This window comes from Oculina patagonica, chromosome 1 (genome assembly GCF_052425735.1).
Source record: "Oculina patagonica isolate OP01 chromosome 1, crgOcupat, whole genome shotgun sequence".
In the NCBI taxonomy this organism is placed as follows: Eukaryota; Metazoa; Cnidaria; class Anthozoa; order Scleractinia; family Oculinidae; genus Oculina; species Oculina patagonica.
The window spans coordinates 206,179-229,718 of record NC_135758.1 but is presented as its reverse complement, the minus strand read 5'-3'; the positions used below and the strand labels follow the sequence as shown (position 1 = coordinate 229,718).

The following is a 23,540-nucleotide window of genomic DNA, read 5'->3' as shown; positions in this document are numbered from 1 at the left end:
CCCTGCGAGAGAATAATTGAACAAACAACAGGAACAATGCCCTTTAGCCCCCGAAAACAATAGCAACTGCTACACTAGAGGACCAGCAAAAATACAAGCTTAGGAGAACTGCTACACTACTGGAAATCTGCTGTTTTCGTACAAATGGTCAAAAAAAGGGGGGGGGGGGGGCAGCTTCGAGCCAAAGTGGCGCATACTGCCGGAGCTTATCCCGGTTTCCTTAGCATTAAGCAGCTAGGAGTATTTCAATTCCCCCCTGGTTGGGATGCTAGTCCATCGCAGGCTACCCCCCCCCCCCCCCCAGCATTATTTCGCCGGTACCCATTTATACACCTGGGTGGAGAGAGGCACTGAGAGTTAGTGTCTTGCTCAAGAACACAACGCAGTAACCCCGGCCAGGGCTCGAACCTGGAACGTTTGCTCCAGAGTCCGGCGCGCTCAGAACCATTAGGCCACGGCGCCTCCCATGAAATGGTCAAAAGGAAACGGAATATTTAATTTAACTCGACGCAGAAATTTATTCAATAGTTGTAGACGGAAAGGAACGTTGATATGGTCGTATGAAATAGGTATGATTTTTTAGCACAAATTGTTCCGTATTGTGTTCTTGAAAAGGGGTATTGAGGTCTTTGAAAGTCCTTGACAGGTTCGGCTTGAATGTTTAGTTAAATCAAGAGAAAGTCAATGCACAATGTTACGTTTTTTTGGTGGATCAAAGGGATGGCCCACTACCCGATACCCCACCCCCAACCCCCGTGGATCCAACCCTGAGCCAGCCCTAAACTGCGCGCCAATGCCCGATCTTACTCCTTATCAAGGGATAGAGTAAAAAGGTCACTTTAACGCACCCCAAAAAGACAAACAAATGGCAAGTAATATCTGTACTATATTATATTATATTTATTTCATAGCTCTTCTTATTTTACTAAATATATATATATAATTGTGACAAAATAAGAAAAATAAGAGTGACACGTGTTTCTTGTTTAAAGGCAAACTTTACAAAGGTGTTGTAAAAATTTACATCCTTAGAAAAGCTAAATACAATAAATTAAAGACTCTCAAACAGACTGATTATTATGAAACTTTTAGAATATAACGTTTACAAGAAGCTATATTACAAGATTCTGACGTCACACGAAATTTCCTAGCTATACTAAGCACACACGCGTGTTTTCATATCCAGATGCAAACGCGCGAGTGAGTTATTCTCGCCCCCAGTGACATTCAAATCTAGTAGTCCGTTGGGCCACGAGTTTGTCGATCTCTTTATCAGAGCCTTTATTCCTTCTGCAGAAACGAAGACTAGAATAGGGAGTGTGACTTGCTATTTTTAAATAGCAAGTCACACTCCCCATTCTACTTCGTAACAATCCCAATCTTAAAAGATTGGTCCCGTAGTCGGCACTCGCTATCATGTTTTGATCGGGACATGTAAACACGCGCACGGTTTTCCTTATTTAAATAGAGTGTCGACTATCACAAGAGAACGCTTCTCCAGTTTTTCAGTAAAATCTAAAGTTCCTAGAGTGACCCATTTAAGCAAATGGGCGATTACACTCATACTAGCGTTAAGGTTTTCAATGCCAGCAAGTGAGGTAGCACACTAACCACGTTATAATAATTATGCACCTATTTTGCCTTTATATGGAAAACACCGTTCCCCGGCTACAAGATGGTTAACTAATTTCATTGAATTACTGTAATAAAAGGCCGCAGCAGCTTGACAAGATAATCTTTGCAACAAACTGCTTATTAAAACGTTACCAACAGGGTACCCCTCTCTCCCTTATGTCCAACATGAAAAGTTTGTTGCTGCTTGGGGCAATGTACGTACTGAATACTCTTTCAAAGTAACCAGCATGAGTAAAATTACAATAAATAAAAAAAAAAAAAAAACCAAAATTCCTGGTATTTCACTGATGTTTATATAATAAATGGTTCTATTCTGCAAGTTTATTTCTTGAGAAAGAAAAGACCTCATCGATTTACAGCAAGCTTTTTACTTAAGATATTCCTATTGTGGTTGTACCGTTATGAGATTCGATAGAACAGTTTCCGATTGAGTCACTAACTTATACATACGTCCAAAAGAGCGCTATCTTAAGTCATTGTTTCAATGTACATCATTTTCTTCAGATCGAAGAAAACGTCCGCAAAATGTTTAGTTCTAAGCTAGAAGAACACTTTTAAAAAGGCCACGATAAAACCCGAAAAGGAGCAAGAGTAACACAGACTGGGGGGCGATCAAGGAAGACTGGGACGGACTACAAACGAGAAACCTAACGAACACTGAAGACCAAACCGTAACGTAATCTCCTGGAAGCCAACAGTTTTGGAGTCGAATGATAAATTTGTACATTTTGGCCACTTTTGACTATAAATAGAATAAAACACCGACGATATAATATAAGCTATAAATTACATAGCGCATGCTAACTGGTTCAGTATCTGGAATCAATCAAGCATGACAGACCTAAAAGCATGTGATGAGTAGAGGACTGTTGCATTTAAAAGTGAAGGCGATGATCATCGTACCTTTGAGGAGTTCATAACGCTTTGAGTGTTTAATTCTAAGAGAAAAATGTAATTGAAGCAATCTTTATCGCCATTTTAAAACTATCAGTTCATGTTTTATTTAGAATTGGTGCCACTTTGGGGTGGAAATAACTTCGAACCACGTCCACCAAACGAGGTTCTGGTACCTTTTAGGGGTTCTTATTAAATTTTGTTAAGATCATCCCCGTCACTTTTATGTGGCAGCCCCCTCCCCTATCTCTTCCGCCCAGCGTTCCAGTACTGAAACCATTTAAACCAGTAAATTAATTACGATTAGTTATTGATCGCATATTTATCCTGGCTGGATCGAAATTATTACTTTCTCTCTCTCATCATAACGTTTTTAACTCAAACTTTTCGTACATTGTCAGTTTGTAGGTTAAACACAAATTACCCTCGTTACCAGGCATGGATCAGTTAGTTCAACGAACTGCAATTCACCGAGCATCGGGTGTAAAAGAAAATAATCAAAATCATGGCCTTATGGCCATTATTTTATCTTGCGCCAGTTCTTCTTCAATGCCTTTATAAGTTTACTCATTAACACTATTCTGTTTTCAGGTTTGAGTCTTTTGTACTTGGGTGATGTGATATTCAGCCCAAACTCTTTCCTTAAAATGTTCACAAAATGTTTCAGACTGATGTAGTACTTGCCTATGTCGTCCGAGTCCAATTTGTCGGGATCTACAATTTTAGAACACGGCACGTCTTCTTCCTTCTGTGGCAGCGGGTCATCTAGTAATTCAAAGGTAATAAGCTATTAAATATGATGAAAAAATTTGTTGAGCGATACACAAGGACGGAGAGAAGCCTTACAAGCTGTGCGTGCATGTGGAACAGGAGAGAAGCCTTTCAAATGAAACACTGGCCGTTGGGGTCAGGTACCGTGTTTTACTTAGCATCTCAAGATTTTTACTGATCCAGTTCTATATACAAAAGATCCAGCACTCCTTACTACTAGGTTTTCACTGTAGTCTTGCCTATATTCGACTTTTTAAAAGCGTAACTGATTAACCTGTAAAAAGGACCCCTATCTCCTCCTCTCTCCTACCCCTTCCCCTTTCCATTAATTTCCAGGCTGAGACCCTGTTCACAGGTTAATGTAAAATTTTCCATACTCTACGTGACAACCTTACTCTAAAACCGACAAAGCACGTTTTATACCGCCAACATAATGCAACCAATACACTATGGTCTATGGTGTCTGTTACCTGCACAAGGTCCAAGGTGGTCCACGTCAATAAAAGCCTTGGTTGTGCACATTTTCTTTCGCAAACTGCTGTAGTTCATGTAAGTCTTGCCATCAGAGCCACACATTATCATAGGATGGAACTGTTCTGGACACCCATGCGCACCATCACTTGAGTCGGATCCGACACATGAGCACGTGACACACCGGGGTCTCCCAGAAGCATCCTCGACACACAGTTTGTTTCCACAATTGATATTGTCGCACGAAGCATTTGCTGCTTGAAATAAGAAAAAAACCTGGCTATTATACATCACGCAAGGAACACGAAATGTAGTAATAAATAATAAACAAAGAAATGAGAACTTTACTTCTTGTATGTGTACAGGGTGAGATTTTGTTCCTGTTATCTATCCCTGTAGCATTTCCTTTCGTGGTTTGCCATCTTTAACGAGAGGACATGTGGCACTTACATGTAGTAGTGACAAAATGATGTACTATTCACACGAGGGGATCGCATCCCTGCAAAATTTTGCTCCAGCGACATGTCCATGCTACATTGTTTGCTTGTGTGTACATGTTTGTGATTTTGTTGCTGCGACATGTCCTCTCCCCTCGTGTGAACAGCACGTGATTTTGTCGCTGCTACACGTGCCCTCGGGTGAACAGCATGTGATGTTTTGGTTGCCACATGTCCCTGCGGCTTGTCTCCTACAACATGACCCTCGTGTGCCGACCTTTAAATCGTAATGTTTCTCAAGGAAGCTGTTACTCACCAATGCATTTTCCTTTGTACGCCATACCAATAGCCTTTCCTTGTTTACAGGTCGCCATTCTGAGATGGCAAATGTTTTTATACTCAACACCATCTGCGCCACATAATGGCCCAATCATCTTTAAGAGTCCAGAACAGTGAACGTTGCAGTATTGAACGCAAAAGGCGCGGTTGTACTGATCAACTATACAGGTGCCATTTTTACGGCAAACCACATTGTCGCATCCGGCTGCAAGAAAGCGATAAATAAGCAACCATCAGACCGACATGAGTGGTTATGTCTCTTTCTTGATCTCAAAAAGCATCTAAAAGGCAATTACAGGGCGCGACTTATGGGGCTAGTCTCTACACAAACGTAACACGGACAACCTGCACCGAGTCGGCCGATATGATCTGTAACCCTAGAAATCTAGTGTATGACCGTTCCATTCTTTCTAAAAGTATTCAGCAGTACTTTCATTGGTGCCACTGGTCATCATTCTGTACAAGATCATTCCTTAGTGTGTGGCCATTCAAATGGATGGAAGCTATTGAATAGCACTCTTATGTGGGGCTGTTTATTATGCGGCTCTGTGGATGAGACCCTAGTGTGTGACCAATCAAATGAAAGCTATTGAGCAGTACTTTCATTTGGTGCTATCTAGTATGCTGTGCAAGGTGGTCCTAACTTTCAAGCTTATCGATCAATCAATAGCGTGTAACATTCAAATGGTGTTGTTTCCTTTTTCGAATTCAATATTAAAAACCTCAAAAGGAAGCGAGGGGACACATATAATCTGCGATCAGGTGTTCTTTTTTTCGCCGCAAAAAAACCCCGCCTGATCGCAGGTTAGGGGCACATATAGACATCAGTACCAACTTACTTTGACAGGTGCCATCATACGCCACTTCAATGTCAGACCGTGAATCACGGAGGGCTTTCTTTCGAAGTTCGTGCTCATTTTTGTAGGTGTTTCCATCCGTTCCACACACTGGCTGGAGTGATGCGCATTTCACCTTTCCATTTGGCTTCACCTTACAGATGGTCCCACTGGGACATGCGTCCTTGTTGTCGCACGGGTTTGTGGTTGTTACGCCTGTAAAAATTTTGCCAGTAAATGACATTAAAGGCCTGGCTAAACTAGGAAACATTGTTGCGGACGCAAATGTTTCCCAGTTTAGCCACGCGGGAAACATATGTCGCGGAAACAAATTTTGCTCCACGGAAACAAAAAATGTTTCTGCCTCAAGTCAAAAACATTTTTGCTTCCGAAACATATGTTGCCCAGGTTGGTCACCCTGGAAGCAATGTTAACTAGTTTATGCGCATGCGTGACAGTTTGTTCCCAGAACATTGTTTCCTATTTTAGCCACTCGGGCATCAAAAGTCAAAACATTTTCCTTGCTTTCCGCTAATTTAACCACCTAGGAAACATGACCACGAACAATGTTTCCTAGTTTAGCCAGGCCTTAATTAGCACGGTAGAGGAGGACGGAGATATTTACAGACAACTGTATGGAAAAACAAAATACAAATCCACGCTTCCCAGCGTATCTAAAGTGAGGTGGGAAGAGATTTATTCAACAAAATTCCCTTGAAGTGGCTAGGCTCAATGAAGGTTTGATTCCTTTGCATCGATAAGTCCACAAGTACGATTTCTTAAAATTCCTCTAATTGAATAGAACTAGGGGTGCTTACCATTAGCCCCGTCCGGTGGTCGGGGCCCGGGCTCCCGCTCCACTCCGCGCCCCCCCCCCTCGCGCGGTCGGCTCCGCGGTGTTCCTGGTCCACTTTGGGTGCTGACTCTCGTTCCACGTGGTGTTCGTGTTCATTCGCTCGCTCCTGCCGTCCTCGGTCGTGGTGGGCGCCTCTGCCTGTTCTGTTCGCGTCCTGCGCGGGGCCCCCTCTTGCGTGTTTCTCCTCTTTCAGCTTTTGCGCCTTGGCGCGTCGTGGGGTGGCGTGGGTCGTCCTCCGGTTGGTCGGCTCGGTCGCTACCATTTCAACGGTCGCACCAACCGGATTTTCTCTGGCCCCTGATCTCCTTCCTTAAAACCCCTTCAGTAAAAGCACAGGTAGCCCAAGCTCCTAAAGGAGCCGTCAACATATAGACTATATGTTGTTATAAGGGTTTGTATGAGAATATAACGATCGTAAAAAATAATTCAAAATAAAGGGAAAATATCCGATAAAATCGACTTACCTATCCTCTTCTATGTAAATCTTGTATTTCTATGCCGTTTGGGGGCGTTTTGAAGCGATTCATGATCCCGTGGGTTTTAGGTTCGCTGGTTCTCCCTCTACCTAAAATCCACTGGAATCGCTTCAAAACGCCCCCAAACGGCATAGAAACTCAAGATTTACATAGAAGAGGATAAGTAAGTCGATTTTATCGGATATTTTCCCTTTATTTTGAATTATTTTTTACCATCGTTATATTCCCATACAAACCCTTATAACAACATTATTACGCAATGTCATATGTAGTCTATATGTTGACGGCTCCTTTAGGAGCTTGGGCTACCTGTGGTAAAAGGTCAGGTCTGCATTTGACGTAGTGACGCATAGGCAGGAGCTTATCCCGGTTTGACTAGGAGTATTTATATTCCCCCTGGATAGCAAGCCATGCGGTATTACAGAAATTACATTTTTTGCCCGGAGACAAAAAATGTTTGGTCATGTTTATCGATGTTTAGGAATTGCAAAGAAAAATACTGCATTGAGTTAAACTTACCGATGGGTGGAGTGCCTGGACACGGTAAACAGGTCCTCGCTTGAATAAAAAGAAGAAGTAATGGGATTGGTTTGTCATTGCTCACAATGGCGTAATGTAAGTTTCCGTTTTTGTTTAATGGCGACTGACAGCAATCCGCGGTGCTGCTTGATGAGTACTCAGGGCTCATGTGTTTACACTGAGTGCCAGAAGATGACCGATTAATGAAACAAACCTTGGCACCTGCAAATCAATTTTATTGTCAAGGATTAGCGCAGAGACAAAACGTATTATACAATAACTGAGAGTATTCTCGCGTGCTCTTTATAAAAGGTTATAGTCGATAAGAGTATAGACCGTGAAAATTACGTCACCTGCTGTGACGTAACGTAAGGCAAATTTCACAAAGATTTAAGAAATTGTCGCAACTTTTCAAACAACAGAATCCAGCGAGTTGTGAACTGTCAACTGGAACATTCGTCGGCTAAAAGTGCAAAAATGCAATCTTATGAGCTGCACGCGTACGCGATTTCACACTTATTTTCCATGTAATTCATCTGTAAATTTTACTATAAACAAGTCGACCACATTTTCCGATGGACTACACTCTCGTACAAAACTTTTCTCAAACTTTGCAGTGAAACCACTCGCCTAGCGGCTCTAGGTTCCACTGGAGTTTTGAACATTTTATGACGTTAGACTACTTCTCGTAGAAAACAAGGGAGAGTAGTCTAGTAGAAACTCTGATCGATTGCAGTCCAAAACTTACAATTTTATGTACTTTTAACCAAAAGTCCATTCAAAGAGCAAAGCACGCGCGATCGTGTTCTATCAGCGAAAAGAAAACGTTAAGAGAACCAATCAGATCCGTAGATTTCAAAAAGAACATGGCTGAGTTTCTACTAAAAGAGAAAAGAGTGTAGTTCATGGCAAATGTAGTCCACTCGTTAACGAGATGGTATACTGACAGCCTGGATAGCTGGCGGTATTTTGCCCGCCAGTTCTCCGCCTGTGGTTGGGTCACACACAAGCGCCAGCAGTGCAGGATTGTGACGGCGAGGAAACTGAGCTAAACTGGGGCGGGAGTAGCCCAGCTCCCCACCGACTCCGAAAGCAAACACCAGTCCTTTTAGTAACGCGAAGCGCAGTGTTCACATCTATCAGTTTACCATTGCAGTTGGCGCTAAGGAAGGCCAAGTTTATAACCAAGATATATTTACATCTTAATTTAATATTGTTTCAACAGATCAAGAGGTTAATCACTGTGCCAAAACGATAAAAAGATCAATTTTCCACCCAACAAGAAATCAGGAAATCGATATCTTCCAGAGATTTCTTCGCACCACAAAAAAAAATCAGTATCCATAAAATTGAGATATATAACGTCGTGGAAAAGGTTCTGTACTTTTTCTACTCCATTCTGACTGTCCATACCCTTTACAAAACGGCTCCTTTTTTTCTTGAATGTTCTGTCCTACACCAAGATATTTTTTCTCGGCTACGCAGATTTGTTAACTGGAGTAGCGGTCACAAACAACATAAAGTATATTGCATACTATGTTCTTGTACTAATAATTACTTATAAGATCGATTTGAGATACACATGTAACAATTTTTCAAGCTTCAAGTGCTTTAGCACGCGTGAACAAACAAGGATCAAGGTTCGAGAAGCGAGGAAACACACAGGAGACCTTGCAAAACAGTATTTGATTTTTAGCAGGGGAGTTGCTGTTAACCTTGTTCATTTCTTTACCCCCTAGCGCCATCTGACATTTGTATTGTAGACAAAATATAACTTGATATATTCTTCTATCAACTCAGCTACTGATTGCTTTTTCCTTAACGAAAACAAACAGCAGGCATGTTCGACGTTTGTATGTGTTTTTAAGTTAAGTTATATGTAAATACCAAACCGTAATCAACAACAACTCGTGAAGTAAGAAGTCTAAATCAGAGCAGTTAATTTAGTCACAATTTCGCTGTGAAATTTATCCGCCACCTTACGATATTTTGAAAATATTTTAAGAACTGAACGATCATGTAAGTTTCTGCTAAACGCAAAGTAGGAGGAACACGTCGAGGACGGGCACTGAATGCTTAAAACCTGCCATGCAACCAAAACTGACATGTTTTGTGTATTCGCCAGTTACATTCTGAGCTACTCAAATACTTCAGGAAGATCTTATTTTTTATTTAACGTTTTTGTGTGACATATTAAAGAATACTTTTTAGGTGTCATGCGGATGTTTCAGTTTATAAAAAGCGCGAGAAAATTTTCTTGTAACAATCCCAACTCACTGTAGACACTTTGTGCCTCTATCGAGAGGTCCGCAAATCCATCTCTCGAATGTTTCACCCCCCCCCCCCCCTCCCCCGCTTCATCGCTTTCCATGCTCGCTTCACACGCTTCGCTCGTGATTCTTTTCGCGTACTGACTTGAGAACGTTGAGAAAAAGAGAGGCTGAGAACAGCCTATTTGTCTCACTAAACACACTGTCCCTTTACGTTGCGCTGCCCCGCGTCAAACGGTTCATGAAAAATCCCACGTTTCACGATGCCACGCCCATTGCCTCAGGAAGAGCGTCACGATTTCATTAAGTGTTTAGTCTTCGTTCAAGAAACTCACGCCATGTGCTTGCTAGGGTCTGGATCCTTTTTCAATAACATTTGCCTCCTCCACAGGGAACCTTTGTGTGAAGCATAAAAAAATCGATTTACAATGAGGTTTTCTGTAGCCCGTGAAATCGTCCTCTGACCTTTTCTTTTCTGTTGTTTTACGCCGACAAAACAATTTTAAATTAATCAGTAATGGTCATAGCATTGAATGAAGATACATTTGTCCGGTCTTAATACTTTGTGATAAAACGCACGCAAAGTTTTCTTGGGCTCTCAAGTGCGCTTTGACAAACATATCAGTCGCGGTTTAAGTGTTAAACAACTTCTCTGTGAGCGGAAATGAAACTTTCATAATCGCAGCAAACTGAAGCAGCCCGTTTTTAAAGGAAATGCAAACACTCTCATCAGAGAACTTGGAAGGGGTTGGTTTCAAACGACGTGGAGATCAGATAATCTATTGAACTAAACGAGCGAGTTGGTCATACTGTCCGATAGGGATGTGCGGCCGGGCCTGAAACTCCTGCCATATTTCAGACGAGAATTTACAATTTTCCCTACCCTATTTCAGACCTGATGCCTTCAATCGCACTTCTAGAGGGAGGAAAAAATAGTTTCTTGCAAAAAATATTCCTAATTGCTGACAGTGCACAAACCATATCCTATTTCAAACCAAAAAGGCTCGAAAACCATACCTATATAGCTTATGTAAGGGAGTACCCCCGGTAAACCGGAACATATAACGTTTTAAAGCCGCTGTTTTCTAGGACTTGCTGCGGGTATTCTAGTGAGCGCTTACTCTATTACAGGCCTCTTCAGTCTGTCGCTGGCGATTTTATGTGATTTTAATACTGTTGCAGACGAACTTTGATCTAATAACCGCGATCACGTGGGCTCGCCCGGCAGGTGGGAATATAACGTTACAAGGCTTTCAATGTCAATCAATGTCATCAATGTTTTGTGGTTTTCTAATTTCCTTTCTCTTGTACGTCCACGAACGAGAAAAGTCCCTGGCGCCCAGGCTTTTGCCCGTCACAATCACTAAAATAACCTGAACGCTTCGGAAGACTACTGAACAGCTCTAGTCAAGGTAAAAGCTCTCGTGACTTTTACTATCAACACAACTACAGAGCAGACATAAACATCTTCAACAAAATTCACTTATCATTCGAGAGAAAGTTGTGAACGCGCCTACCGGATGAATAACAATAGAACTTATGGTCTTAAATTAGCCAAGCCGCTTTTACCCAGAAATCGATTAGCAAGTTCTTTCGTCCGGTCAAGGTTTTCTTCGTCATCAGTGGTATCGAAATAAGAGCGATTTTTGTTTTCAATCATTGCGAGGTGGACACGCAAAATCTGCACAAAGTTTTGAAAAAGAAATGCACAGGATCTTAATGTGACACTAAGCAAAGAGTACAAAGTAAAGCAACTCGCGAAAGGCCACGACAAAGTTAAACACACACACAAACGCATCCACTACACCTACGAAAAAAGTAACGAAGGATACACACATACCGTTTGCTACATAGATGCAAATGAACAGCAGGGCCGCAAGGCAAGTGAACACCTGTGCAGATTTAAGTTCCATCGTTGATCACTTTAAAAAAAAAAGCCCAGAACCGCCCGAGCAGATTTCAAATCGGTCGAACTACAAGTAATGAACCGCTTACGGGGATTTCGAATTTTTATAGCTGTCCAGGTGCGCTTGATCTGACAAGCAGACAGGAAATTACTGGGAATTCGGAAATGATCACCACTTCCGATTCCAACAGCGTCGAGCCCGGCAGGGGCAAGTCACGTCACAACCTACGGGACGCTGCTTGAGCCACTTGTGTTCGTGTTCACAAATCTCGCGACACAGTAAATACAAGAGATGGACCTGATCTTATGCGTCGGAGACAAGGCATAGAGGTCTCCAACGAAAACACGCAAAATGACAATGTTTGAAATCGATATTGCCTAGGAGATAATATTCATGTCAATTTAGCAGCATGAATGTCTACTTCGTTTAGTAATAGACCCGTCTGATTGGTCCATTTAGCGACAGCCGTGGCGCTATAGCTAAAGTTTTAACAACATCTTTTTTCTCGCTTAGTAGTTGGAGTCACGGTAGATTTATTATTTACCACCGATACATGGCCCAAAACGGTAAACTTCAAATACACCTCAGTATTTGTACCAATAAATTAGGCAAAAATATCAAGATCTACGATTCAGCAGAAATTAAATCCCGTTTACGGTGCCCCCCCCCCCGGGGGGAGGGGGTGCCCCTAATATTGGAATATACCGGGAGTCTTTAAGGGTCTTTCAAACGATCTCGAACGGACGCCCTTAATGATTGATTCATCTGAGTTGATGGGCTCCTGTCTGAGTATTTTAAGGGGTTACGCAAGTAAAAAGTAGAAAAGGGATACAGTATTTGTACTGAAGTTAGAGAAGGTAAAAGGTGAAGTCTGTGTACGAGCCAGTGGCCCATCAGGCTGGAGCTTATCCCGTTTTTAGTAACGTGAAGCGACTAGGAGTTCAGAATGAGTATTTCATCTCCCCCTGGATGGGATGCTAGTCACTCGCAGGGTTACCTCCAGCATCAAATTCGCGGGTACCTATTTATACACCTGGGTGGAGAGAGGCACTGTGAATGTTAAGTGTCTTGCCCAAAAACATGCACAACACAAAGACTCCGGCCAAGGTTAGAACCCGGACCGTTCGATCCGGAGCTCACTAATCATTAAGCCACTGCGCCTCCCATGTAGGTATGAGAAAGAGGAACTATTTTCCATGGAAAATATATATATATATAAAAGAGTTACATTTTCCGTCAAAAATGGTATATAAAACAGTAAGGTTTTGGACCTCGGTTGGAGCCTCCCCATATAAAACTTTGTTGAGTAAAACGCCCGATTTGCAGTGTTGTCGCTTGCCTTTGTAGTGGGTTCTCTCTCCCGTTGCTGAAATGTCAAGTGTATGTGTATTACGGATTAGCAAGGTCAAAATCGTGTAAATAATCCTTATATAATAATAAATAAGGGTTAAAAACTCGGCGAGATACAGAGTGGTACCCAAAGCAGTGCCCTTGACTGTCTGTAAATCAGGAACAGATTAGTGAATTGATTAATAGTATTGAGGCTTTTTGTGGTCGATAATTAAAGCAAGGTTATTCACTCTCAGACATAAGAATGTCTGAAATTACGAGAGATTACGTTTTCTGTTCAAAAAGCAAACTTTTACAAAACTTAGTGATTTAGCACTCAAGGTGTCGTAAACATTAATGAAACGAGATCCGTACAGGGGCATGTGTGTTCGGGTCAAGGAAAAGGCACCTCGACAGGGCGCCCAAGTGTCACACTGCGAATTAAAGCTTAACGCCATGTTCCATTTTGTCTATGTTTTTTAACGGCGCTGGAGACAGACGGACATGGGTGATAGAATGTTCTCGACATAATCCTCGCGGCTCATTCCGTGTGTTTACCGGAGAAAAAAATTATAGCTATCATAATATAAATAATATAAAGAGAGTTCTATTAGTAGTTTTGCTAGCTGAAAACGATTAGCGAATTAGCGCTCCCGCTTACTTGATTAAAACCGAAGCCAGCTCAGAAATAAAATGTACAATTTATCGCATGCTAAAAAGGCACTCGAGTTAGCCATAGATTATGTAAAACAAAGATTTGATACGATAAGTACTGATCTACGATGAATAAAATGAATCAGCTACAGTGGAAATTGCTCACAACATTGGACAAAAACGTTGCATCCTGGACTCGATTGCGTGTTATGCCTTAAGTGCTTTTAAAGTAAAAATCAATTTTGCTGAAATACATAGATCTAAATGCCCCTATATCGAAACGGCAAATGTAATTTAGTGGAAAGAAAAACATTCTGATTTTTTGCTGTCCAAAGTGCCTTGAAAAAGCCAAGATGGTGTCTCCGGAAACTGGTAACGAGTTCGGCCCGGATGATGTACTTGGTGGTTCCCGGCTTTGTTAACACTTTGATTTCTGTTATATTTGCCAAGTACGTGAGCGTATTACCACTCGATACTTAGTTAAGCTTAGTCAAGCTCTACAATCCAACGCAGTAAGTCAATTTAAACCCATAAAGGTCATTTGATTTATATCGCATGTTTGAAGTATCGCCAAGTATCCCGCCCATTAGAAATCATTTCGCAAAAGGAGGCCAGTTTCTTGGGGAATCACGCACGTATTGTGGCTTTTCACACTCCATCGCTGGTTTGAATTGCTTCCGATTCCCTCAAATACCTGTTAACACGTCACGTTCCGCTTGTATCGCGGTTTTAACAAGTGACTGAGACAAGACTGAGGCAAAGGAGGTCGAACCTACTGCATCCGATCTTTCTTTTAATAAACCTTAATGGGCCCTCCTTCTGCCCCTACTGAATAGCAACTGGGAATCGAGCCTTGCGAGCAAGCAGGCCTACTGACCCTCACCACACTCTTTCTTCCTTCTTTCGATCTTTCCGTTTTATAGATTTTCCTAAAATCTGCCGGCCAAATAAAATGGATATCTGCAAACTAACTTGTATTTTATACATCTGATGTGCGCTTATGCTTAAGTATTTCCTTGCTTGCTTGTTTTCGGCAGTAAATAACATATGAGCGTTCGTTCAATGTACTTTCTTTTTTGTGCATATTGTAAAATTACCATCACATCAATGAGACATAAAAGTGACAACTACATCTGCTTCAACATAAAACATTCCCATGTTGGAGCTCAAGCCTGCGTTGCATATATATTTACTACGAAGGCGGAAGGAAGTTGAATTTCTGCAACACGTAGGTTCTCTCGAAATCTACAGGGTGGGTGCGCAAGTAGCTTTTTACCTGCTTTGCCGTTAGAAGATTTATCGCGCATTTTATTGATATTATAAGGAAATTACTTTTTCTTTTGGGGTATACTTTTGAATTTTAAGAAAAGATGTGCTGATTTTCACTCAATGTGTCGAAATGTGCGTGCATCCATAGAAGAGTTGGAAATGGTTCCCAGGGGGAATCACACCAGAGCGTCTCCCCTGGGGCCGATGTCTATGATTCCTTCCGATTTCCTATTCGACTGAGGATACCGCTTCCTCGGCTTAGTTGCGCTATTTCCAATTTAACCTCATTAATCAGTTTTTTCGCGACTTCCAGTAGCTTGCAAGTAGACAAACCAAGAACCATATGGTCATTTAAGTAACTTTAACTCGGCTTAACGTGTGGTTTAACCTTAAATCCCGAAGGCGAATCATTAAGGTTCCATCACATTTCCATCTGCCGTTTAAATGTCATTAATCAGCTACTCAACTGACAATTTATATAAGAAAGATACATATAGATACAGTTCAAGTTTCCTACCTTCCATCGAGGGCCAAATTAACGAGGCGTAAATCACTACAAAGGTGACGGGACCGAACATTCCCAAAGACATCGAAAGCATGTTTATTTGACGCGCTGGCTTCAGTCGTCTTGCTGCAATGTAAAAAGTGCATAACATTAGTGGACAAATACTAACATACCAGTGCAAATAATTGCAACCACGTCAAAATCTAGTCGTAAACTGTTGTCGTCTTTACAGAGATTCGTGAACTAACTGTTTAAAGTTGATTTTGAAAAGAAAAAAACTGAATATTTGAAGGACTGAAGGGATTTCAATGGAAGAACATCCAATTTCAAGAATTTGGTTTCTGATGGAGCGAAAACTTGTAATGGCAAAAGAATACACAGGTCCAAAGTGCCTTAAGGTATGAAATGTGTTGATTAAATCAGTGCCCGTGAAATCTTGCCTGTATATGGACCTTCTGTGAATAAAGACTAGTAATGTCAAAAATCGATCTGTCGCAGACGTGAAACTTTACCATACAATCTCGTTCCGTTGGCGTTTTCTTTTTGTTTCAATTCGAGTGGTCGCGCGCTACATTGACAATTCTACCGCTTCAATGCGGAATTTTAAAACTGTTACAGACAGCATGTTTCCGTGTAATTAGATTTTCGGCAGTTATTGATTCCAAACGATTTCTGATGCTGTCATCAATTATTCTATTACGTAACTTCTCTTTCAATTGTCGTTATTAATATAAAAGAATGTATGGAAATTGCTTTCAATGATTTCCAATCACACGAATGCCGGCCGGCAATATTGAAAGTCATTTACAACCAGGTCAAAATTGCGGATTGCTGAAATATTTTTTGAAGCTTACAGGGCCCAGAGACCGCACTGAACATAATCAGAATTACATATTTTGGTCACGTGATGGTTTTCGTTTCGACCGTTCTACCACAATATGGTAGCATGCTTAACTTTAAAACTTTTTAAAAGGCTTTGTAAACTCAGTATGTTAAGGAAAAGTGCGTACTTTTGAAAAGATGACGGATGAATCAATGACGGATCGAGGGTGGCTCTTTCGTCAAAAACAAGATCATAAAAACATGAAAATACGTAACAGATGTGAAGAAATGTACACGGTACAGTAGCTGACCCAGCGGCCAGTTCATACAGTGTTTGGGCGACAATTTGGATTCATGTTAATCTTCGATGACATAAGTTCCATTCAGGTTAAGACTGTACCAGTGGTCTTCAGGAAGAACAGTCGTATTACCCGTGGATTTCAACGTGTTTGGCAATGTAAGATTGATTGGATTTCCGTGATACCGCAATAGTTCAAAAGTTCTTGTGATCCGCGATTTGTTTGATCTTTCGGCAGTACTTAACAGTTTTATTGACTGAACTGGCAGTGGCATTTTTTTGACGCTGTATCACAGTGAATTCTGAATTTCCTGCAACTTGGCAAAGACAGGACATTCAAACTTCGAATAAAGCGGGATAATGAACTGTTACTCAAGACGATACACTTATACAATGCTGCAGCTGTAACGGATATATTTTTTTATGTTCACTGTTCTTAGCTATAGCGCGCAAAGTACAAAGACAAAATGGAACGAACAATATAACATCCGGCCAATACATACATGCGGCATTACAGCGCAAAATGCCTCTATAGTGCAGAAATAGTCTGAATCATAGCTTGAAAGTTTTCTCTCTCTATTTTTCTGAAACAACAGCCCAAAGGCATATTTACAAATGACAATGATTACATTAAACAGTCTGAGAATGTAAGTAATGTTCTTTGATACCGCATTGATGTTATGAAGAATATTCTCAAACTTCGTAGCCTGATCTCATTTGTGACTACATGACCCACAGACTACTGATATATGTATAGGATTGCTTGCTAACAAATTAATAAGTAGCCGCTGGTTACAAACTATGTTAGCTACGCAGTTAATTTAATCAGTCTATTAAGTGTAATTTTTGTGGGTAGGGATTTCTGGAGTATAGAACAGGGTAGGGGAAACTGTTTCAGGTATTTAAAGGGGCGTTTCAAATGAAGAGACTCACCAAATGGTTGGTTTATCTAAGAATATACAAGTGAAACATTTAGAGACGAAACAAAGCAGTTTTCCTCCTGTAGGTATGTGAAAGGGTTACCATTTCAGTTCTATTGAAAGTATATACCAAAGGGTTACCTTTCCTATCAAAAATGACGTATAAAAGGGTAGGAATTGAAGCCTCCCCGTATATAAAAAAAATTGAGCACTCCACCAAAATATTTTTCGTTGACAACTTGTTGAAAAATAAAACCATTATTTTGCTCAATATCGTCTGATTTTAACCCCTCGGCTGACGGCCTCGTCGGCTAAGTATTAGGCGATACGAGAGAGAGCGAGGATAGACGGGTTAGTTAGATTTTACTGACAGCTCAGCATATTTCACCATCAAGAAACTTTTTTGAAGCTTTGTTGTAATTAATTTACATCTTTTGACGAATAATATCATAACACGGAACAACAAAGTGGTAGTAATTCTGACCTAGCCCGCGGCATGAGGGCCAGACAAGCGATGTTATCAGTCAGCATTTGACTGAAGTATCTAATCTAAAAGATGTCATTATCAGTGGCTACTCTTGGGACGTGGCCCGGGGGGTGTCCCCATCCCTTTTGAAAGCGTATAAAGCCGCGAAAGGTCAAAAGATTATCGTCGTCCCCCCCCCCCCCCCCAACCTCATTTTGAGTACACCTGGGTCTTAGAGGCAGAACTTTCTCTAGCTTATAGATCTAGCCAAAACACGTTTCAAATTGAGACAGAGTGGCCATGGAATTTATTTTGGGAGAAGACCATCACACACGCACACACGTTTTGCCGTTTCGCTCACATGACGTCGGCCCATAATGTGTTTTTCTTCAGTATACTTGACGCTAAAGGGTCCTAAAGTAACCCCGATGTAAGTACAGTTATACTTCTCTTCTGATATGGCTCTTTGTGCCTATAGAAATCCGTGTACGTGATACACAAGGTAGATAGTACTTAGCAGTAAGCTCTTAAGGTCACGAATGACGTTACTTAGCGGTCTATACCCCTTTGCAACAACGTAAAAATGTGTTGGGCCTTTTACGAGTCACGAATGATAGCCAAAATTCTTTCACGTACACGCAAACATAAGAACCGAGGTGATGGATAATTTCATTTAGTATAGAAACTCAGCCGTCTTCTATTGAAAATCCGCAAATTTTATTTGTTTATTGTTTTCTAATCGCTGTTTATAGCATAACCCAGCGGCCGCGGCCGTCTATTGGCAAACGCGCAATCAGATTGGCTACACAGGTGCCATCATATGATCGGTAGATGGCTCTCGGAGGCGCGTGCTTAGTTTTCGCTTAATTTTATCAATCGAAACCTTCAATAAATCAATTCTAGCGATATTCTGAGTTAAAAAGATCGGTCAGTGGGTTATGCATACACAATAAGACGGCTCGCTCTCGGTTCTACCGGCTTTTGATAGTTGACTTGGGGCTTCGTCCCTCCCCAACTATCATTCGATCAGAAACCTCGAGCTCGCCGCTAATTGTTAATTAGCGGCTCGGCATGCAAGGTGCGCGCGCTCAGTTTTTTTGCTGAATTTTATAAAACAAAACCTTCAATATATCACTTCTAGCGATATTCTGTGTTTAACAGATCAGCCGCTGGGTTATGCTAAAACAGTTAGACGGAGAGCTCTCGGTTTTTGTTGACAGCCGATAGAAACCTCAAACTTGCCGTCTAATTGTTAAATAAAACACGTTCGCACGCGCGTTGCTCTTTTTAAGGGTTAATTTTTCTTGATTTTTGGCTTAAGAGTGCATAAAATTGTAAGTTTTGGACTGCAATTCTTTAGAGTTTACACCAAAACAATTAGACTACTCGCCCTCGTTTTCTATAAGCGATGGGAAGCGATAGTCAACTCGGCTGCGCCTCATTGCCTATCGATCCGCTCATAGACAACTCGCGCTTTTAGTGTAATGGTAAAATAATAAACAAATCTCACATCCTCTAATCTGTTGCTGACGCAATTCAAGGAAACAAAAGGCGTATTAAAAAGCTGCAGAAAGTTTGATTTCTAGATCGCAGTGTTGGTCAGTGTTGCTATGTCTGTTAGATGACTTATCAATCCAAAACCCAGTTAAAATTAAAATCGCTGTCCGTCGAGATCGAACATGGCCAAAAAGGTAAGGATGCAATGTCCTAATTAAAACCTAACCACAGTGCTGAAAACAAGGACGTATTATAACTAGAACACTTAAATATTTTCAGAAATCAACACGTGCAAAACAAGGTGAAAACCAAAAGAATATTGGTGACCCTCTTTTATGTTAGCCATTCATTTGTGTTCTGTTTGATAGCGAATACACCTGAAATTGAATCGTAATTTTGATGTTCTCAATTGCCTAAGGCAATTAACAGAATCAGATGCTCTGCGGCATACGCTTTGGAAATATGAGCCAAGAAATGGGTCAGAAATGTCTACAATAAGTCTGCAGACGTGATCTGATCGGTAGCGGCCATTTTGTTCTCTCTGCATCCGGGTATTTTAAGACCTCGTTACCATGCACGCCACAGGCCACTTACGAAACGCACAACAACACAACAATTAAATTTTAAATTTTTTCTCATGTAAACCTGTTCAGCCATTCAGCGCTCTCTTTTTTGTTTGTTTGGTGTTTTTAGGAGTGAAAGTCCATAAATTAATGTGCGGACCGCTTATCTGGGCCGATATGTCGGTATATGTATACTCTATGATCGTTTTACAGAGCTATGTTATCGTATACACTGACCCAAGCCTGATAGAATGTAAATGATGTTTAAATTACCTCAAACTTGTAACAGGTCATGTACAATTTGTTTTAGTAATGAGTTAGCCGTGTGAGTTTTGTCTGGGTGGTGGTGAGTTGATTCAGGAAGAGAACAGTTTTACTACTGAAGACAATCACCGTTTAGACAACTATGTTATTCTCCAACTTTATCTTTTGAGGAGCTCTTATGTTTTCTAGATTAGCCTAATAGCTTCATATTAGGGTCTTGTCTCTACAGATTTATTTCAATGCAACTTGAGAATAAAAGTCTTCGCGAGATTAACTGAAGTTGCTCTCAACAGATTTAGAATATGCAATTTGCTTTATTCCATGCTGTGAAAATCTGTTTTCTTCTCGTCCAGCCATCTTTCCGAATCACAGAGTCGTCAATAAGTCTATACCGGATGAACCTGTGACATGGCCTGATTCGCTGTGTTTTGTTGATGCTGTTGTAAAGCGCCATGGTGTAGGTATTGTTCCGGGTCCCTTTGTCAGTAATTTCCAGAATATTGTCAGGCATTTGACGAGTCTCACAGACTGAATGTCTTTATTTGTTTAATTTTTTGTTGTTTTTGACCTTCATCCAAACGCGTAATGGACTTAATTACAGGAACGGTCAGTCAGCATTTAACACTGATAAATTAGTCTATTGCAGTTCCAAAATACATTGGTATCGAGTTGAGGCTTAAGTGAATGCCTGACATGTTCGTTTTACTTATTCCATACGGCCTTAAGTTAACTATTTTTGGCCCAAGATTAACGAAAACTCCAGAAAACAAGCTTTTTTTCTTAAAATCCCGAGCTTTTTTCAGCAGATGTTTGATTGCACGGATGAAAACGACCGAATTCTCGTCAATATAAGGGGTCTCTCTTACAAAATATGTTGTGGTTCTTAGGTAATACGCTTGGTAAACATATTAAAATTGTGTTCTGATAAAGGCCCAGTTCTCACAGTGTGTCACAAGTGTTGAACCGTGCAATGACTCGTGAACAGGCCAAGACGACATCTGACAAAAAACAATTGTGTATAAATCTATTTAAATGTGTTCTACACCTTTGATAAAGTCTAAGCCTCATGGCAAATATTGCAAAATTCTGCCGACGAACTGTGAAGTGAATCAACAGAAGAAAGAAAAACAAATAACAAACTAGCGGCCAACATTAGCTTCCATTGTTTCGATACACAAAAGAATACATTTATGTCTATTCTTTACCGAACCTTTCGCAGATGTTTTTATTCTCGCACAGAAAAGTTCTGTTTGTAGTTTGATGTTTTCAGGTTGACCAAGACTTGTTCGTATGTAAACGAGGAATCTTTTGTCGACAGCAGATAAAAAGAACGAATAAGACAACTTTGTGAAACTAATTCAGTTCTGAAATCACCCGCGAATTAAAATGTAACACATCGACGTGAAACCATCAAATTGACTGGTTAAGTGAAATGTCAAACACTAGCCGTGGCGTTGAAGCAAAAATGTGATTTTGTTGTTACAATCTAAGAAAACATGACGACTTCATTAGCTTCCAATGAACTTACGTTTGCAATGTGATGCCAAAAATACCTACACAGTCTAACCCAGACAGTGAATCTCTTCTGTATTTCACACGGTTACAAATTTGGCGTACCGTACACAATTGAATAAACGTTTAAAAGCAAGTGCTTTCTTTGTGGCATCGCTTGAAGTTGACTAAAATATCAACGCTTCACTTACCAGTAAAACTGACTTGGGATTTCTGCACTCTGCTTCGCTGGAACGTATTAAGCGATAGAGTTCTCTGCGTGTTCTTACTAACTTCTCGAGGACTGACTCGTACAAGTATTCTGCTTGGCTTTTTACTTGGTATTAAAATTGACGTCAGAAAGCATACTTCAAATAGCTCTGTCTGAGAGAGTACAAAACAACGGAGGCAATTAACGTCGTTTTATGTCTGAAACTGCCGACATCATTTTCATGTCGTGTCGAGTGGTGCTCTCACTCACCGACCCATCAAAGCGTAAAAAGGGACCGCTCAACCGCCCTGCATAAAGTCAATCTATTTCTGCTTCATTTTAGATGCTTTTTTAACGCTTTTTCGCGCATTAAAGAATTTGGAATTTTCTGTTGTTCTGCAGTTGTGGAGTGTGATTTTAACGGGCGAGGCCACCAGGTTTGTGCGGGGTCAGCTTTGTTGAAAGGGGCGAGTTACGGCATTGGATTGTCGAAAGTAAATAACTCAGTAGCCATTTATCATCTAGCATCGAAAGCAAACAGTGTTTTGTAGTGTATGGCTCTTATTTTACGAACTGAACAAATAAGCATGTATTAAGGTAATTTATCTTATTTCGCACGGTGTCATGTCCGTATCAGGTGGTTTGAAGGTCGCCTTATCACCGACAATCTTCCTGCTATACACTCCCCCATGCACATGTATAGCGCGGAGGACACAAACCTTTATTCTTCTGAAACATTTTGAGGTAAGGAATGAATCATGGCTAAATTCACTGTTCTAGAACAAACGGTATTCTTTTTTCCTTAAAGAAACAAAGTTTTTTTAAAGAACTTGGCTCCGAGACAATCGTACGCAAAAATTCCGTTATCTATAAATCGCGACACAGTTTGTATTGTATTTTTCATTGTCTTTTGAGCACGTCCCCAGCGTCGATGACACGCAAGAAAGAAATTCAAAACGTTATCGATAAAGTGGCCATTCTAAAAGATAGGAGAATATCGAGACAATGTCCTGCTTCGTTATAAATGAATTATGGCCTTTACACTTTCCAAGTTTGACTGATTACAACGCCCCAAAGAATGCACGCGGCAGAATAACAATTTGATGGCCCAATATGTTTTTCCGCTCTTCAAGGGTCCGTAAAACGGGAATTAACAGGCAACATTTAGCATGCTACATACGCATTCTCTTTTTATTAGCTCTTAAAGTAAATAAATTAGTGTAATGGACAAAAAAGCCGCCTCCCACACTGGATAAACCCAATACTAAATAAACACAAGTTAAAAAAAGACTTAACTGGAACGTTCCGATTGGGTGGTTATAAATGGAAGTCGTATGATCTAAACAACGCAAAACTTGTTTAAAATAGCATATTAATGTCATCGCCGATGAAATATTTATGGAAGAAACTTTAGGCAGCCTTAGCTTTCTTCCATAAATATTTGTGGAAGGCTGACCTATTTTGGTTGCGTTGCATTTTCAAGTGACTCGGACGCTAGTCGCCATAAAGCCGGGTGAATAGAAGGGGACGGAAAAGAAGAATGGCACAGTGTAATGCGGGGGACAGGGAGAACGGAGGGGACAGCGGGGACGGCAGGGGAATGAAGGGGATGTGGATCTGAAGAAGATAAAGGAGTGGAAGGACGCGGAATAATTGGGGATAGAGGAATGAAGGGGACGGGGACCTAAAGGGGATACTAGGGGAATGAATGAGACGGGGAATGAGGGGTACAGCTGGAAATGAGCGGAGGGGGGAAGGGGAATGAAAAGGACGGGGGAATGAGGGGAAGGGTATGGAGAACTGAAAGCGATAGGAAGACTCACGTGGATAACAGGATCTA

At 41.0% G+C, this 23,540-nt stretch overlaps 1 protein-coding gene across 4 annotated transcripts; it reads right to left on the bottom strand.

Annotated features, from left to right (window-relative positions):
* Window positions 1-1,933: 1,933 nt before the first annotated feature.
* On the bottom strand, window positions 1,934-22,059 carry LOC144651812 (follistatin-A-like). Of its 4 annotated transcripts, XM_078511843.1 has the most exons (7): window positions 21,702-22,059; window positions 15,181-15,294; window positions 7,235-7,456; window positions 5,387-5,599; window positions 4,525-4,752; window positions 3,771-4,028; window positions 1,934-3,294 (listed from the first exon to the last, which is right to left on the bottom strand). In XM_078511843.1, the coding sequence occupies exons 2-7, from the start codon at window positions 15,260-15,262 to the stop codon at window positions 3,050-3,052; spliced, it is 1,248 nt and encodes a 415-aa protein (XP_078367969.1). In that variant the 5' UTR covers window positions 15,263-15,294; window positions 21,702-22,059; the 3' UTR covers window positions 1,934-3,049. The 4 variants fall into 4 exon arrangements, with proteins under 4 accessions (XP_078367969.1, XP_078367953.1, XP_078367962.1 ...); XM_078511827.1 differs by lacking the exon at window positions 21,702-22,059 and having other exon boundaries at window positions 15,181-15,608; XM_078511836.1 differs by lacking the exon at window positions 21,702-22,059 and having other exon boundaries at window positions 3,771-4,025; window positions 15,181-15,604.
* Window positions 22,060-23,540: the final 1,481 nt, after the last annotated feature.

Excerpts from the sequence above, each read along its gene's own strand:
- LOC144651812 (XM_078511827.1), bottom strand. The coding sequence starts at position 15,319 with ATGTTATGCACTTTTTACATTGCAGCAAGACGACTGAAGCCAGCGCGT. Across the intron at positions 4,029-4,524 it reads GTACAAAGGAAAATGCATTG|CAGCAAATGCTTCGTGCGAC; the intron begins GTGAGTAACAGC and ends TCTTATTTCAAG. Across the intron at positions 3,295-3,770 it reads CCACCTTGGACCTTGTGCAG|ATGACCCGCTGCCACAGAAG; the intron begins GTAACAGACACC and ends TTGAATTACTAG.